Here is an 18,307-nt window from a genome sequence, read left to right as displayed (position 1 = left end):
TAAGTTTATCACATTTTACAATAACAATGCCTACACCCATTACAGCACATCTTGTCCGAGATCTCTACATGTTGCAATCATAACATTTGTCCTGTAATTTTCAACACAACTTGCCCCTAGAAACTGCATCCTATTATTTGCGCTCATAACATTGTGCAGTGCCAGTAGGTACACCTGTAGCTGCATTTTCTCTGTTACATAATCCTAGCCCTGTCTAATCTGGATCACTTGGCTGACTCTGTTCTGACGCTGCAAAAGAACAGGAACAAAGCATACAAATGTGACAAGCATATAACAAACAATGCAAAACAACCAGCTAACACAAGCTGTAGTAGCTAGCTGTACAAGCCGAATTTAATATCACCTGAGCTAGCACTTAGTTAACACACCTGTTTAACATACCTGCTTCAAATGAAGATCGATTTTAATCTGAGAAGCTTTCACACGCACAGCCTATTTTTTAAACTTACATATTGACAATTAACCATGTAGCATAATACCTGGCCTTTTAATTCAATTTCTGCTTTTTACTTATCATATTATTTTCCTTTCTCAAAGCAAAGTGGAGGGTTCTTTGTGCAAGATGTGTAGTAAGTTTGAGACAGCATATTGATGCAGGAAAATACAAGATTCTGCATTGTTACTGTAGTGTGTCATTGTCAATTAGTGGTAAATATTTCGAAGATTACCAAAGAAGTTACTTTTTTTAAATATTTTTCCTCAATACTCCAAATTTGATATATATACTGTCAGTTCAGTTAGGAATAAGCCTAATACTTCAGCCAGGTGGAGTGCAGAAAGATGCAGGTAATAGACTCGTAAGAGGGATTTGCTACTACTACTGTCACATTCATCACAGCTGAATTGCACACTGATAAGCAAGTAATTAAATAAAAGTACATTTGTGTTAACAACAAAAAAGCTATTTTAACTACTTCATATATGTTTGTGTTCATATATGTTTGGGCCTCATATATGTTTAATCTATAGCAACACACATTTTTGTAAAATCTTAATCTGCAAGGTAACTAATTAGCTGTAGTGGAAAAAGTGGAGAAAAAGTCAAATATTTCCCAGTTAAATGTAGTAAGGTAGAGGGTTAAGCAGCATGACATGGAAATACATACATCAAAATCATACTCAAGTACAGCAGACCTACCACTGAATATCGTGCTCAGGTTCCTGTGTTATACTCTGAGAAGTGTGAGTTCACATTATTAATTTGACTGTCCATTAAATAGTCATCTTCAAATACGGCACCATTGAAATAAGATATGAATCTACATATTAATTTCTCTGATTTAGTATTTGGAGGATAATAACCAGAAGAAGCTTATCACAGGATGAAACAGTGTTGCTGAACTGGATTTACTTGTTAAACTTGTATTGTCTAATGATGTGGTGGTAATGGGATAGCAGACTCACCATGTAAACTCAAGATGGACTCTGGTACCAAGGTAAGATATGCAGCCAATTGCAACAATTAAAAAGTATTGACCAATCCACTTCTACTGTTCCTGTCTTCAACCAGCAAAGACTGATATAATTCTAAATTTAAGACAGAACTGACGCACATTCATGGATGATAATATGTACCTACTGTAGTATGTGGCTATATAGACCAATAGAATCACAGTTCAGAGGTCGAAGCAGAGCGAAGCGGAAGTTGTTGGCTGGCTGTCCCACTGTAGCAAGTGCAGGCAGCTTCTAGCAGGCTATTACCCTTCATATTAGCTTTTGCTGTTCGTCACTGGAAAGAGGAAAACGTGACAAGGTTAGTAATATACGGAAGATGACTCCGGCAAATGCAGGGAAATTATTTTCACCGGCATCGCCCTTGAAGAAGTGGATAAGCTAACGTAAAGAAACCCGGAAGTATTGTTGTAAGTATTGAAGGTAGCAAGCTTTCTACTGTAGCTTTATTGTTTGGTTGAGAAATTAAAGCCAGCGTCTACAAATAGTTGCGTCATAAGCAGACATCGATTGTTAGAATTGCCACTTCAGAGTTTTTACAGGCTTAATTTATGATAGCTAATTCAATGACAGCTTCTAAGTCCTCTAAATCGATAGAAACCGGCTGCTTGATATGGCCTAGCTAACGTCATACCTTTTAATAAATGCATGGTACATGGGCTAAATATGCATATCAGGTACTACTTATGGTGGATGGGTAGTTGAATGAAATGCAGCGGGGGGCTTGGACTATTATAATTTGTTTTTTCGGTTGAAAACTTACGCTATAGAGCATATATATGTTTCCCTAATGATACATGTATGTAACATCCCCCTCCAACATACAGTACATATTGACTACGATTAAGTAATGTGACTGTGATTAGTAAGAAGACAAAGAACATAACCACTCATTCTTCAGAATGAAAAACAACATTGTTTTTCTAACTATAGTCAGGAATAACACATAACAATATGAATGCTACTATATTTCTGAAGTGAGGGTGTTGTGGAATAAATGAAGACTGCTATATATCAGCTGTGTTATGATGCAGTTTTATACAGTTTTATATTTAGCATAAATATAGTTCTGTGCAGTCTCTGTGACACAGAAAACTTAGGAGAAAAAGTTTTCCGTGTCACAAGAGACTGCAGTGAAAAAAACTGACTGGCACTATTGTTCATTTATTGCATGAAATTGTCAATTTTCATACATTTTCTGGGATGGTTACCATACCATTAAAATCTCGTACCGTTGCAACCCTAGCTTGAAGCTTAAGCAGGAGAAAATGACATCCAAGATGATTGTTGTCTAATTACCTCTTCATGTTCCCAAAGCTCACAGCAACCGTAAACACAATGAGTGCCAAATATGGCCTGGTGAGCTACAACAGTTCACGGAAGCACATTTCAATATCCATCCCATCGACCACGGAAGTGATGTCGCCCCACATAAAGTCTGTGGAGGAGCTTAGAGTTCTGGGAATCAACCTGAGCAGCTTCAGCGCCCCTTCACAGTTTTTCATCTGTGTGGCTGGAGTCTTCCTCTTTTACCTTGTCTATGGATACCTGCAGGTAAAAAAGGGATAAAGACTAAATGTGAGGGATGTACACACACACACACACACACACACACACACACACACACAGACACAAGGCTGTGTCTGTTTGCATGGACAGATACAAAAAACAGCAATTTATTTGTTTGCACAGTTAAAATACAGTTAATACACAATTATATGGTATGAACACAAAACACTTACATATATACAAGCAGGCTTTCATATATCCAGATACAGATGAAGATATACACTTATCCAAAGTAAAACTGAGCTTTACTTACTGTTGTTTGATTGTTTTTTTTTATATATATGTGTGCGAGTACACTTAATTGGCAGTTTATTAGGTACACCTAGCTAAAACTAAGGAAATCTAATACAACATTCACGAAGCTTACCTTCATGAAGGTTGTTATAATCTGTTTTTATTACCTCCACCAAGGAGGATATGTTTTCACCTGTGTTTGTTTGTTTGTTTATGTAGGGCATATGCAAGGGAGGAACACATTAATATTCATGCAGGTTGAAGAGGAAGGGCAAATTCTTTGATCACTTTCCGTAACATTGCAAGATAGGACCATTTTCTTAGTTTCTGTGTATAGTCTTAGCTAGGTGTACAATGCATTCAGAAAGTATTCAGACCCCTTCACTTTTGTCACATTTTATTATGTACAATATACATTCAATACCCCATAATTACAAAGCAAAAACAGAATTTTAGAAAATGTATCAAAAAGGAAAAACTATATCATGTTAACATACAAATGGGTAACAAAATAAAGGGGAAAAAAAACCTAATGTGTCCTAGTCGGGTGTTGGGTCACCACAAGCTGCCACAACAGCTTCAATGCACCTTGACTTGACTCTACAAGTCTTTGGAACTCTGCTGGAGGGATGAAAACTGTTCTTCCAAAAGATATTCCCACATTTGGTGTTTTGATGACGGTAGTGCAGAGCACTGTAACTAACACGTGGGTCGAAAATCACACATAGGTGTTCAATTGAGTTGAGATCTGGTGACTGCAAAGGCTATAGCAGATGATTCATATTATTGATAAATCGGCAAAAATATTCAAAATTCTGTTTTCACTTTGTCATTATGGGGTATTGAGTGTAGCTTGATCAGGGAAAAAAATCAATTTAAGGCAGCAACATAACAAAATGTGAATATAGTGAAAGTGTCTGAATACTTTACACCTTATAAACGGCCAATTGACCAATAGAGTGTGAGTGTGAGTGAGTATACATGTGGTTTTTTGTAAGTGTAGCTGTGTTTCTGTCTATGTAATTGGACAGAAAATGCTGGTACAGCATGGCATGTAACCCATAACACATAAAGTTTGCATTTCACAAAATGGGACTCAGAAGGATGTCCCCCATCCCCCCACCCCCATCCCCACCCAGGAGCTGATATTTTCTGTGGAAGGATTCAAGCCTTTTGGTTGGTACCTCACTCTGGTCCAGTTTGGCTTCTACTCCATGTTTGGACTAGTAGAGCTTCAGCTCACACAGGACAAACGCAGAAGGTACAGCTACAAAATAACCATTTAATCAAAAATTCAACTTCATCACTTGGTCACTTATTGGTAATTTTCTTTTTTCTTTCTTTTTTTGTGATACCATAATTTGCATTTAAAGATTGTATTCCTTTAGGATGTAGTATACTGCATATTTATTGGTTTATGTTTTTGACTAAATCAGTGATGACCAATTTTTGCTGAACCAACACAGCAGTTAAGCAGGGACATCAGTTTCAGCTACTTTATATTTTCTTGTCTTTTAGGATACCAGGGAAGACCTATATGATCATAGCATTTCTAACAGTGGGAACCATGGGCCTGTCCAATACCTCGCTGGGCTACTTGAACTACCCTACACAGGTCATCTTCAAGTGCTGTAAACTCATTCCTGTCATGATTGGAGGAGTGTTTATACAAGGTCAGCTCATTGTACTATATATATATACAGGTGAAACTCAAAAAATTAGAATATCGTGCAAAAGTTCATTCAAGTCAGCAATTCAACTTCAAATGTGAAACTAACACGTGATATAAACTCAGTACATGCAAAGCGAGATATGTCAAGGCTTTATTTGTTATAATCTTGATGATCATGGCTTACAGTTTTTGAAAACCCCAAATTCCAAATCTCAGAAAATTAGAATATTTGGAAAAGGTTCAATACTATAGGCTCAAAGTGTCACACGCTCATCAGCTAATTAATCCAAAACACCTGTGAAGGGTTCCTGAGTCTTTAAATGATCTCTCAGTGTGGTTCAGTAGAATTCACAATCATGGGGAAGACTGCTAACCTGACAGTTGTGCAGAAACCCATCATTGACACCCTCCACAAGGAGGGAAAGCCTCAAAAGGTAATTGCAAAAGAAGTTGGATGTTCTCAAAGTGCTGTATCAAAGCACATTAATAGAAAGGTAGCTGGAAGGGAAAAGTGTGGAAGAAAAAGGTGCACAAGCCGCAGGGATGACTGGAGTCTGGAGAGGATTGTCAGGAAAAGGCCATTCAAAAGTGTGGGGGAACTTCACAAGGAGTGGACTGAGGCTGGAGTTAGTGCATCAAGAGCCACCACACACAGACTGATCCTGCAAATGGGCTTCAAATGTCGTATTCCTCTTATCAAGCCGCTCCTGAACAACAAAAAACGTCAGAAGCGTCTTACCTGGGCTAAAGACAAAAAGAACTGGTCTGTTGCTCAGTGGTCCAAAGTCCTCTTTTCCGATGAGAGCAAATTTTGCATCTCATTTGGAAACCAAGTTCCCAGAGTCTGGAGGAAGAATGGAGATGCACACAATCCAAGATGCATGAAGTCCAGTGTGAAGTTTCCTCAGTCTGTGTTGGTTTAGGGAGCCATGTCATCTACTGGTGTTGGTCCACTGTGCTTTATTGAGTCCAGAGTCAACGCAGCTGTCTATCAGGAGATTTTAGAACACTTCATGGTTCCTTCAGCAGACAAGCTTTATGGAGATGCTGACTTCATTTTCCAACAGGATATGGCACCTGCCCACACTGCCAAAAGTACCAAAACCTGGTTAAATAACCATCAGATAACGGTGCTTGATTGGCCAGCAAACTCGCCAGACCTGAACCCCATAGAGATTTTATGGGGCATTGCCAAGAGAAAGATGAGAGACATGAGACCGAACAACAAAGCATCCTGGTCTTCCATAACACCTGAGCAGTGCCACAGGCTGATAGCATCCATGCCACGCTGCATTGAGGCAGTAATTCATGCAAAAGGGGCCCAAACCAAGTACTAAGTACACATGCAAGATTTAAACCTTTCAGAGGGCCAATATTTCTCTGTTTAAAATCCCCTTTCTATTAATCTTATGTGATATTCTAATTTTTTGAGATTTTCAATTTGAGGTTTTCATAAGTTGTAAGCCATAATCATCAAAATTATATCAAATGAAGGCTTGAAATATCTTGAGTTGCATGTTATGAACCTATGTCATACATTAGTTTCACCTTGTAAATCTAATTGCTGGAATAAACAAACCTTTGCACGATATTCTAATTTTTTGAGTTTCACCTGTATATTTCTTCACAGACCTTAACAGATACAGCTATATACGTATGTACATGATTGATTAATGTTCAGCTTTGTGGCCATTAATATTGCAGCTCTCTTTGTAATCCTCTTTATTGCTTGTTATGAAATCATTTTATCTGTGCTTGACATCTCAGCTCTGTGCTTTGAAATCGTCTTTTATATACTGTATATTTGGTAAAACAAGGCTTGTCAATTGTGTTAACTCTGTGCTGGCTTTGTGCATTAGTTTAAAGGTTTAAGTGAAGTGAGGATTTTGAAGTCCATCCTATCTACTCCATTCAATACCCCACAGACCTAGATTTTTTTTATTGTGATCAGATGACAAACATTAGAATACATTTTTTCATTATTGAGACAATCTACAGTTATACATGTGAATTAAGCTTACATTTGTTTATTAAGGATTTTTTTCTCTGAATCCCTGAATCAAAATTCGTTAAAGTAATGCATTTTTATTTGGTACATACTTTTAAAAAGTATTTAAAATGAAGGGTGCATCATCACTTAAAGCACTGAATTTTCAATTTACATGTTTTCCTTAAAATGGGTTGATCTTAATAACTCGAGATGTGGACTTTGGAAGGCTCATGTTACACCTCATTTTAGCCATTGTCCATGGTTCCTTTGAAGCAATGACCACCTTTCAACTTTCGGTACTTCCTTTTTCTCCACGTCTGTTGTTTTTCGGCTGTCAGAGGCCAATCAGCGGTACTCACTGTTTCTCCCTGGTCTTGGTTCTGTCTGTCCTTTCATCCTTACACTGGGCTTCTCAAGGTTCTGTGTCCTCAATGTCAGACATGTTTTGGGCATTTTTTGCCTTCTTCCTTTTCTCCCTGGATGGATAGATGTGAGGACCATGGTCCCTCAAGGGCTCCAGTGGAAAACAGAATTTGTTAACTTAGAATGCAAAGTGGAAAGAAAGTGGGAGAGAGGGGGGGATGGTTGGAGGTACGGGTGTGGGGTTGCATCTGATGTGAGGCCCTTCAAAGGCAAGTCAGGGAATCAAAGCCGACCACAGCCAACCTGATGCTGCGTCCCCTTGTCATCCTCAAGGCATCCGTCCATCAGCTTATTTTTTGGTTGACTCCTTCATCCTGTTGTTTTTTTCCTTACTTTTACTTTTTCACACAGCTTTTTTGTGCATTGTTACATGCATAACATCAGAAACCTTGAATTGTGAGGAGTACGTATCGTAAAAACTTTTATTAGTTATATTTTTACCTGAATCTATTGTTAACTACTTTTATTTAAAAAAAAAAAAAAAAAAAAAAGAGGTGGGGCATCTTTTGAAAATTTCTTTGCAAGCTGTGCTTGAGGGAAGGTTGTCTCGCAGTGCAATGTCTGAGTTTGGTTTCTCTGCATTTGTGATGTTGTAAAAGGTTTTGAAAGTTGTACCAGTACCATGCATTTCAATTTAAATTTCTCACTGGCATGATTTCTTTTCATTGGTTTCCTATGCAAAGTTAAAATTGGATTTAGGAGATTTTAGAAATTTAGGATTTCAGTTTCATAATCAGTGTTTGTGTTCCAGGTAAACGCTATAATGTGGCTGATGTATCCGCTGCTCTCTGTATGAGTCTGGGACTCATCTGGTTTACGTTAGCTGACAGCAAAGTGGCCCCCAACTTCAACGTCACAGGTAATATCTCTTCGATCCAACAGCAAGTATCCACATCATGCTGTATTCTTAAGGTTAGACAGCAAAAATGTGGCTGTGTAGAGACTGTACAGCTCTATCTTTACAAAAAGAAAAAAAAAACTACAGCTACAGCCACAATCAGATGTGTTGTTTCATCAGAATAAAATTGAAAGTGTCAAGTAATTAATTTCTTCTTAGCTGTTAATACATTAAAAAAAATTCATTTAGTTAAGAGGACTCATTGAAAGTCTAATACTAGTATTTAGGTTTAATCTCTGCCTCATCATACATTTGTATTAGAATCTAAGATTTTTGATTGGCACTTTGTTATCGATCACAATATAATTTTACACTGCCTATAAATAATAATGAATAATAAAGGGGTTAATGTAGGTTAGTTTTATCACAAAACTCATCTCAGGGCATCGTGGTAGCCCAGTGGTCTTACAATACATTCAGTGATACTACTGTGTTACACTGACAGGTCTTCTGTCCTAGCCCATTCCAACCACTCATACCATGTATTTAGTTTATCAAGTTTTAATTTCCATGTCCTAAAAATGTGTGTATCTATATGTTTGTGTGGCATACAGGTGTGCTCCTCATCTCCTTGGCACTGTGTGCAGACGCCGCCATTGGAAATGTGCAGGAGAAAGCCATGAAACTCCATAATGGCTCGAACTCTGAAATGGTACCATATGTAATGTATATAATGTGCTTTGTATAATGTATATATAAGTACACACTTAAATATAGAAGTCAATTGAGTAGATGTGTGCATACAAATATCAGAGATAAATGCAGAATATAGAGCAGTGCTTGACTGTCATTAAAACCAGACCGTGTCCCATGTTGTGGTTGTGAGAATTGTGCTATTTGTTATAATGTTTGATGTCACTGACTGAATATATTTTGTTACATTGACAGGTGCTGTATTCGTACTCTATTGGTTTTGTCTACATACTAACTGGCCTGCTATGTGTGGGTGGGCTAGGGACAGCAGTGGCTTTCTGCTCAGAGGTGAATATAGCTTAACACAATAGCCCTACTTCATGTAGCCGCATACAGAGTCAGGGGTCATTTATGTATTCAATGCATTTTTCAGTTGCAAAACCCTTGGCATACTGGATCTCATGTCTCTTTTTCAGATATGCTGAATTATTTGTCATTTTATACATTATTATTATAATCGTATGCGTTACTGCTCCTGTGTAGGTAGTTTTTATAGTTTTTTTTTGTATAGTTTTTATAGTTATATATTCCTCTGCATCAGGAGGATGCAATGTTCAGTTATTTTTCTATATTAAGTTTGTTAATAACATTTTATTCTGTCCTCCCTACCAGCATCCTGTGAAGACATATGGCTACGCATTCTTCTTTTCTCTTACTGGTTATTTTGGCATCTCTTTCGTGCTGGCCTTGATTAAGCTGTTTGGTGCCCTGGTTGCAGTGACAGGTTAGAAGAACAGTTTGTCAAACTTTCTTTGTTATTCTCTTTTCTTCCCCTCTGTCTTTCCATGGTAAAAAAAGAAAAAATCATACCAAAAGAGTGGCATAGTTTTAAAAAGTTTGTACTGGTGCAGACAGAAAACTGTGTAAGAACTCACAATATTAAAAAAAAAAAAAAAAAAAAAAAAAATCCCACAACATTATTATATTGAATAAAAATATTTTTATTCCCCACCCAAAGATGCAAAGCATCTGTTTGAATACAGTAGCACACCTATGGCCCTGTTCAGACCTGGTATTAACATGCGTCTTCCGATCACAAGTGGTCAGCTATAAGTTTGTCAGTTCACACCTGGCTTTCAAAGCTGTCTCCACGTGCACTTGTGATTGGATTCCCCGCTTTATATGCAAATAAACAAGTATGCAGTGTTGTTTTTAGCCAATCCACATATGGGTCCGTTGCCAATGTGCTTGTATGTGTGTGAGTGAGAAAGAGTGAGAGAGAGAGCGAGCGGGGCTTGAAATAGTCAAATATTTTCTGTGGCAGGACTAATCAGACTGTGGCAAAGGAGTTAAGCAGGCAGTTCTTCAATGTGGCCAGGATGCATTTGCGTTCACACTACTAAAAGAATGTGGACACATGTGGGCCAGACCACCTCCGAATGTGGTCTGAGTCATCAGATCTCAAATGCGTCCTCAATGCGTCTTGGGTGTGTTCAGACCTGTACTTAGAGCTGTCCACTTGTAATCGGATCACCCAAGACGGATGTTAATAACAGGTTTGAACAGGGCCTCTGTGTAATATCACTAAAATGTAAAGATTCAGAACTGTACCATACATACCTTACAATAACTGAATTGAAGTGCAGGATATTTGATCTCATATATAACTGAAAACAAACAAGTTGAAAATAGAGGCCCCAAAGTACAACCAAACATGTTTGATTTGGACCTTGCCAGGACCACCACAGTGACTGCAAAGTGCAGACCGTAAAGAGTGCTGCTGTGGGGTTGCCTGAGTGCAAAAGGTGTAGGACAGATGACATTTAGAGATGACACTATCAGTGCATGTTTGTTTACCCAAATACTGAATGAAAGACTCCCAGTCTTGAGAAGCATGGCAGGAGAGGAACTTTCCTACACCACAACAATACCAAACATTGCAAAAATTATTAAAGTTATTAAAGAAGAAAAAGGTGAAAACTATGACCTGGCCAAGTATGTCCCCTAATTTGAATCCAATAGAAAACCTTTCAAGTATTTTAAAGCGGAACGTAGAGCAACAAAACCCCTCCAGCAAAGTACAGCTGAAACGAATAATTTGTGAAGAATGACAGAACATCTCTCCAAAGCTGCAAGACTGGTGTCATCTATGCCAAGAAAGACTGAAGCTATCATCACAAATAAAAGTAGACCTAGGGGGTACTGACATTTTTGCAGTTGGTTCTTAAATTTGAACATTTAAGTTTAATTTAATTAGTTATTGCTTACTGTATGACCCAGGTTAGAAAGTTACATCTGTTAAGCTTTTGTTTCATATTTGTAATTAAGTAAATAAACTCATACAGCTAGCACTGATGGTACCATGAATGTTTTACTCCTTTGCAGTGACCACCGGGAGAAAGGCCATGACTATTGTACTTTCCTTCATGTTCTTCACAAAACCTTTCACTTTTCAGTAAGTACTTGCACCTTTTGACTTTGATCAGTTTTCTTTTTGTTTAAAGTGAGTCTATAGTGTGACCACTGACCTCTCCTTTGACAAATAAAACTTGATTTGGCTTCCCTGTGCCTGGTTTTCATGTCCTCAGTCCATTTTCAGACTTTGCTGCTCTTTCTCCTTGTCCTTCACTCTCTTGCTCACCCTCTTAACTCCTCTGTGCTGTCAAAGAGGTCTTGTTTTTAGCTGTACCTCTCTTGCTGTTTCTCCATCGTGACTTTCGACATGCATCGTGACTTTCGACAAAAAACTTTTTTGTATCTTCATGGCCACCCCACTTCTCTCTCCAGCTCGTGTTTGCCCTCCACTGGACTCACGGCCCTTCATGTCTACAGTTTGCACTACCAAGAAAATACAGTATATGCATTGTCAAATTGTTACCTTTTTATAGGAAAACTTTATTGATCGACTGGTAAATTGAAAGCTTTGCCTTTTGGCTGTCTCTTGGGTCAACTGGGTTGAGATATGGTGGCTGGTCGTCTTGGTATCATTTGAGTTTTATAGATTCTGATTCTACTTAACAACTCCACTTCTTATCGATTCCCTGTTTAGATTTTTATTCTTTTAAGCATTAATAACAGTCACAACACACACATATAACTGCTAGTTGTTTCTTATTTTAGTGTTCTGGTGACAAACACATGCATCTCTTTGTCCCATATTTTACAAGTCAAGGGCATCACACAATATTCACCCAAGTAGAACACCTTGCCCAGACGTTAATATTAACAGTCAAATCAAGCAACGTACAAGAAGTAAATAATGTTCTATCACTCAATTAAATTGTTGCCAGAAGTTAATCCACTCACAGCAAAAAAAAACATGAGTGAATGTTAAACTGCACTTGTTGAACCAAAGATGAACTGACGCCTGGACCTATGCACAGTAGCTATGCACAGTAGCTGAGCTTTGGCACAGCAGCATGGCATCAAACAGTGCACAGTTTTTCAGTTGCTGTGCTGCTTTAAATTTTTGTTCTGATTTGATGTGCAATTAGGTTCAACTTGCAGATAATTAGTTTACCTACATACTCATACAATTTTGACCACTTGAGATGGCCCATCTTTCACATTGTTGTAACGTTAGCCCTGCATGCTAGCATGTTTTTTTTATGGAGTTAATTATATTGAGTAAATTTTTGCAATTATTGCAGCTGTCTAATGGCACACCAGGCTCTGCTGTCCCTCACCTGATGCTGTGCATGCTTGTATCAAAACAAATGGACACACTGATGCGTTGATGCATGACAAAGTCAAAGACTCTCTTAAAAACACTGCTCGCTAGCAGTATTGGTCAAAAACTGACCAATCTGATCCATGAGCATCTTACTGAGCCCTGCTCTTCTTCATACTGTAATACCAGTTATTACACTAACCTTAATTTGCGTTTCCCCACGTTCGCATTTTGGGGTCAACTTCATTTTCTTCATTTCTTTAACTAACCTATACATCCCTCCCTCCTCAGGTACATCTGGGGCGGCCTTCTGGTGCTATTCGGCATCTTCTTGAATGTTTACAGTAAAAACAAAGAGAAAATCAAGCTTCCTTCCATCAAAGACCTCAGGAGCCTGCTGCTGACAGGAAAGAAAGTCCGATTTCTCTCGCAAAATGTATAGGAGGCAGACTGTACGTCTGGTCAGATGTAGCGATGACCCCAATATCTCAGGGGATATGCTCAAGCATATGCCTGAGCTATGGGCCTTATCACCACCAACATTGAGCCAAGGATGTGTATACAAGGTATGCAGTCAGCCTCACAGACAGATAAACAACCATTGAACTACGATGGGTGATGGAGTCTCTATATCCTGTCTACCAGTACATCATTGGTGTAGAACTGACTGGAATTGCTCTGTAGCAAACCGAATGAACTGTACCTATTTTTAATAGGGGATCAATGACTAGTGGGCAATGGTAAAGCAATGCTTCGGAGCCCCACAGAAACATTTTCAACATGGAGGATAACACCAAGAACTTTTAAGACTCTGAAAAGGGAAGCCAGCACCTTAGCTAACCAAATCGCACAGTTTTGCACTGGAAATGGCTCATGTACTTAAACACTTCAGTGGTTGGAAAAAAACTGAAATTTTGGAAGGAAAGAGGCCAGAGAGACATGTTAATTTGTCATGTCTGAAATGAATGTTTGATCCCCATCCTAAAAGAAAATATATACTGAAAAAATGGCATATTTGTCTCTGCATGTGCCAGAAAGACCAAACAAAAATTAGATTTACATAATTGTCTTCATAAAAGTTGCTTTTTTTCATAGTTTATTGGTAATTTATAGCTGACTGTGCCCTCAATCATGGAAAACGTGTGATGGTGACATTCTGGAGAATATGATGACATTTGCTCAACTGTACATCAACGTCAACTACTGTTATTTGCTAACCATGTGTGTGGATGAAAGTACCACTCTTTTTACAATAAACAAACGTTTCTCTTAAAGTTCATCCCAGTATCCTGTGTGTTGTGTGTGCGTGTGTGTGTCTCGTCAGCCAGCCCTTATTCTTTCCCCTTGCACCGCTTGGGAGAAGAGTTGAAATGTTGCCAAACTGTGTGTTTATCCATTCAATGGCCCCAGGCATGTTTGATTAGGAGTCCAGAAAAAAAGATAGCACTGCTAGACAGAAAATAAACAGCAGTCTTCACTGTGCCTAGGCTATTTGGATCTAACCTGTGTATGTATGTTATTTTAAATATTACTGTACACTTGGTTTAAATGGGGGAAATGCAGTCCAACGCATTTGTAGTCATTTCCCAAGAGACCTGCACTATAACAAGTTTCTGTAGTTTTCAGTTTACATGTGATGTAAACAGCTCCGCGAGACAGCAATAATCGTGCAACACAACGAATCGATAATGAAATTCGTTGCCAACACTTAATCAATTTTTATCGATTCGTTGTTGCAGCCCTAATCACAATACATTCATTTTGAGCGTGACTTTTGAGTGGAAATTTGTCTTTGGTGACATTTGGCGTCATTTTCAATTCAGATGTTTGTTATCAGGCAGACAGAGGACGACCGAACATCTCTACAATCTAACTGTTACACAAATGATGGGAGTATAACAGTTATGCTGGACACCTGCCTTTCTCCGCACAATTTTATTGCAAGACCTTATGGACAGGATTTCCACACTCTTTCAGCCTTTGACTTCAGCAAGGTAACTACTCATTATTTTGCAACTGTGAGTCAATTTAGCACTATTTTTTATTTTTTTTAAACTTTAATTTTTATTTGGATTTTTTCATTTAAATACAATAATACACAAAAAAAACAAACAACAATAGAAAAACACTTCCATTAGTAGCTTATAGGTCCTTCCATTCAGTCACAATGCAACAATTCTGTCCTGTTCAGTGGTCATTACTATAATTACTAGTGGTATCACCCTCACCCCTTCTGTAATAATTCAATTTCTCCCATTTCCCTTCAAACTGTTCCTCCCCCATTCACAAGGTATGTGTGAACCTCTCCTTATCATATATCTCCTCCACAATACTCAGCCACTGTTCCCTAGTAGGTGGGTCTACCTTATCCCTAGCACAATTTTTTCATGTAATGTTACCTGTGTGTGTAACTTTAAGAGCACAGTGAGAGAGAAGTAGAGAGACGCACCTTCCTTGGCAGGTAATCTACTGTGCACAATATTATTAAAATAAACTATTTCCGAATGAAACTTGGATAAATTTTGTTATCTGGTGACATTTAGTTGATAACACTATTAGTCTGGTGTAGGAGTAACATAATTGAAAGAAAATTAAATCGGAATCACGTGTATGTGTGAGCGGTTGTAGGTGTGTTGGCGCGCTAATTAATGAAGTTTGCCACTTTTTTTTCTCTCGCTAGTTATCGTGAGGCCTGTGTACCAAATACTGGAGCAGTCAAAGATGAAATATGATTTTACAACAGGTAAGGCATTTAAACAGCACACCATTTTTGATAGAATCGTGTGTTTTCTGAGCTTCATTGTGGGACGGAAAGTTATATATATTTTGCTAGCCTGACTTGAGGTCTCGTTCCCGACTTGTGGAACCATAATAAATACCAATTGTTAAGTCTCACAGGTTATTTTATTCCACCATTTGGCTAATTTCTTTCAGGCTGAGTATTTCCAATTTAGTTATACTAAAGAAAATATCACCAGCTATTTTCTAACACTGAGTTGCACCACATTCTGTAATATAAATGTGCTAATCTTATTGCACCAGCTGATGGACATATTAGTTATGTTTATGGTAGTATTTGAGGGGTGACCTAATGTGTTATCTAATGTTATGTCAGTATTGTATTCCACATTCCACATTAGGTGCGTTTAAGTTATTTTGCTTTCTATGTTAAATGTTAAACCCTACCCTATCAGGTCAAATTCTGAGCACCGTTCACTTCATTTTCAGGAGAGTCCATTCTAGGAGTGAAGAAATAGTTGGTTAAAGGTGACCAAGTTTTTTATCCTTGGCTGGGGTAGTGTGTGATGTCTTTTACCAAATTTTTAGGATTTAAGGATAAATCCAGAGCAGAGTAAGTGTGCTTCCAAAATCCGGGTGCAGAAGAACAGGCAAGATGATCCAATGAAAGAATGAGTCCCTCAATCCACATGTGACATGGGTGGAAGAACAACCGACCAGCCAGGTGAGACTTCATTTAATTCATTTTTAAGGGTAGGCAAGTAGTAATTATGGTTAAGCTTAGAGTTAGTCTTGAGGAAATGAACGTAAGTCACTGTACTGTCCGCTGAAGCCATGGAGACACAAGTGTGTTTATGTGTGTGTGTTATGTACCATTGTACTATGCTAATGCACTAAATTTCTACATCAGCAACTAATTAGTGTGAATGTTGAGGTACTCTTTGTTCCACAGTCTGCTGGGGCAGCAGCATGTCTGACATGAACACAAAGAAACTGGACAAGCTGGTTAAAAAGGCTGAGTCTGTGCTTGGCAGGAGTCTGGACTCACTCAGGACTGTTGTGGAGAGACACATGCAATGTAAGATTGATGCCATTTTGGACAATACCAACCACCCTCTCCACAACATTCTGGCAGGACAGAAAAGCAGCTACAGGTGCAGCAAGAGAGGCTCAGGAGATACTTTGTTCCCACTGCCACCTCAACCAAAGGAAGTGGACTAATGTAATTATTATTGTTTATTTATTAATAACTTTTTATAATAATAATATATCAACAATGAGCTAATGGACACAGGAATTTCCCCTATAGGATAAATAAAGTATCTATCTATCTATCTATTGTTATTCAAAATCTCTACTCAGAAACATTTTAACTGACTTACTTTGTTCTTTTATCTGAGAACATTTTTACAGAGTGATTTACTTCTACTGTCTTTTCACTAATAGTAATGACGCCATTCACATGTTGACGTGCTGACGTCAGTTTGGTGTCTCATCTCTAGTCAGTTTCTGTTACTGGTAGAGTTTATTGCTGCTTTGTCTGAACACAGTTAATGTTGCTGTTTTCTTCATCACAGTGTCTAACTACCTGCTGTACATTCAAACTTAAACTAGTTTTGCTCCAGCACTCATAGCTCTCTGCTACTTTTAGCTACTTACACTAACTCAGCAGTTGTTTACATGCTGTTCAGATCTGCTAGTTACTTTAGCTTGGCAGTTAGCACTAGCTTCTCTCTCTCTCCCTCTCTCTCGCTCAGTGTAATGTTGTTGTAACTTTGTTGGATTAACCCTCAAAATAAAAAGCTCAACATGGTAAAATGGAATTATTGGCTCTGTTGTACAAAAATTACTGCCAAACACAGAAGAACAGACACTTTAAAAATAAGACTCCAAGGTAGGTACGGCGTAAAAGGTCATAAAAGTTCGATCTTAGAAGCTATTGTCTATATGGGGATATAGTGGTATAGCTTTCTTGCAGATCAACTTCTCTTAGGGCATGTACATGCGTGTATACATGTCTTGCTATGGTTGTAGTAAATTTGGGTTTGAAACCATCAGTGTGAGGTTATTTAGGCCTGTCGAGACAGCTACAAAAGGCTTTGTGAGGGTGGTCAGTGTCAGGTGTTGATGTGCTGATATTATGCACCGTTTTATATTAAATGGCAGGAGTTTGAGAGGTTCGCTGACCACTTTCTCCCATAGATTTGTATGAGCTATGTGTCTTCAACAGCCAGACTCTCTCTCATACACACAAACACACACACACACAAACGGACACAAAGAAAGGTAGACAGACTGACAGGCAGATAGACACAGTTTCATTCAGAAAACATTTGGCTGTTAATTTCAGTCTAACTGACTCCACATTACATATATTCTAATTGGTGGATTACCTTTGGAGCTCATTCTGATTGGTGAATTAGCTTACCCAGTGTTTTCCAGGTGCTACCTTTTTCAGAGATAAAGAAATGTAGGCAGCCAGACGGACGAACAGCATTGTCACCATTGCAACCTCTGCATGCAGGGAGGGGATACACAGCTAGGTCAAATTACCTGATTAGAGACTCCTTTGATATCTGGTGTTTATCATCCACTTTACTGACATTTTTATCAAAATCCCACTACAGACTGCTCCAACACTAAATACTGAAACTGATTTACACACCCCTAACTGTTTTCACTGGAAATATGTCTCAGTCCATTTGTAATCAGGAAGCATTTGGCAGTCAATTTCAGTTTGTCATTCTAACTGACACAGAAACACACATAAATACAGAGAAGCAGAGAGGTACACAGACAGGCAGATAGAGAGAGACATGCACACAAACACACACGGACAGAAAGCTCTTTACAAATTAGTACTCATAGAGGGAGATACCAGTTCAGACTGGGCAGAACAACAGTAAATACAGCAGCAGACATATTGAATGAACTTGCTCCACTGGTGGTATACTCGAGATCCTCCTTTTACTGTCTTTCGGTTGTTAACTACTCCTGCATACTTTG

At 38.4% G+C, this 18,307-nt stretch overlaps 1 protein-coding gene across 1 annotated transcript; it reads left to right on the top strand.

Moving 5' to 3' along the window:
- Positions 1-1,644: 1,644 nt before the first annotated feature.
- On the top strand, positions 1,645-13,841 carry slc35b3 (solute carrier family 35 member B3). Its single transcript, XM_056364621.1, has 10 exons — positions 1,645-1,883; positions 2,791-3,027; positions 4,416-4,537; positions 4,795-4,949; positions 8,113-8,220; positions 8,814-8,911; positions 9,148-9,240; positions 9,565-9,676; positions 11,278-11,347; positions 12,854-13,841. The coding sequence occupies exons 2-10, from the start codon at positions 2,812-2,814 to the stop codon at positions 13,002-13,004; spliced, it is 1,125 nt and encodes a 374-aa protein (XP_056220596.1). The 5' UTR covers positions 1,645-1,883; positions 2,791-2,811; the 3' UTR covers positions 13,005-13,841.
- Positions 13,842-18,307: the final 4,466 nt, after the last annotated feature.

This window comes from Seriola aureovittata, chromosome 20 (assembly GCF_021018895.1).
Source record: "Seriola aureovittata isolate HTS-2021-v1 ecotype China chromosome 20, ASM2101889v1, whole genome shotgun sequence".
Classification (NCBI taxonomy): Eukaryota; Metazoa; Chordata; class Actinopteri; order Carangiformes; family Carangidae; genus Seriola; species Seriola aureovittata.
This window is presented reverse-complemented; position numbering and strand designations above follow the sequence as displayed.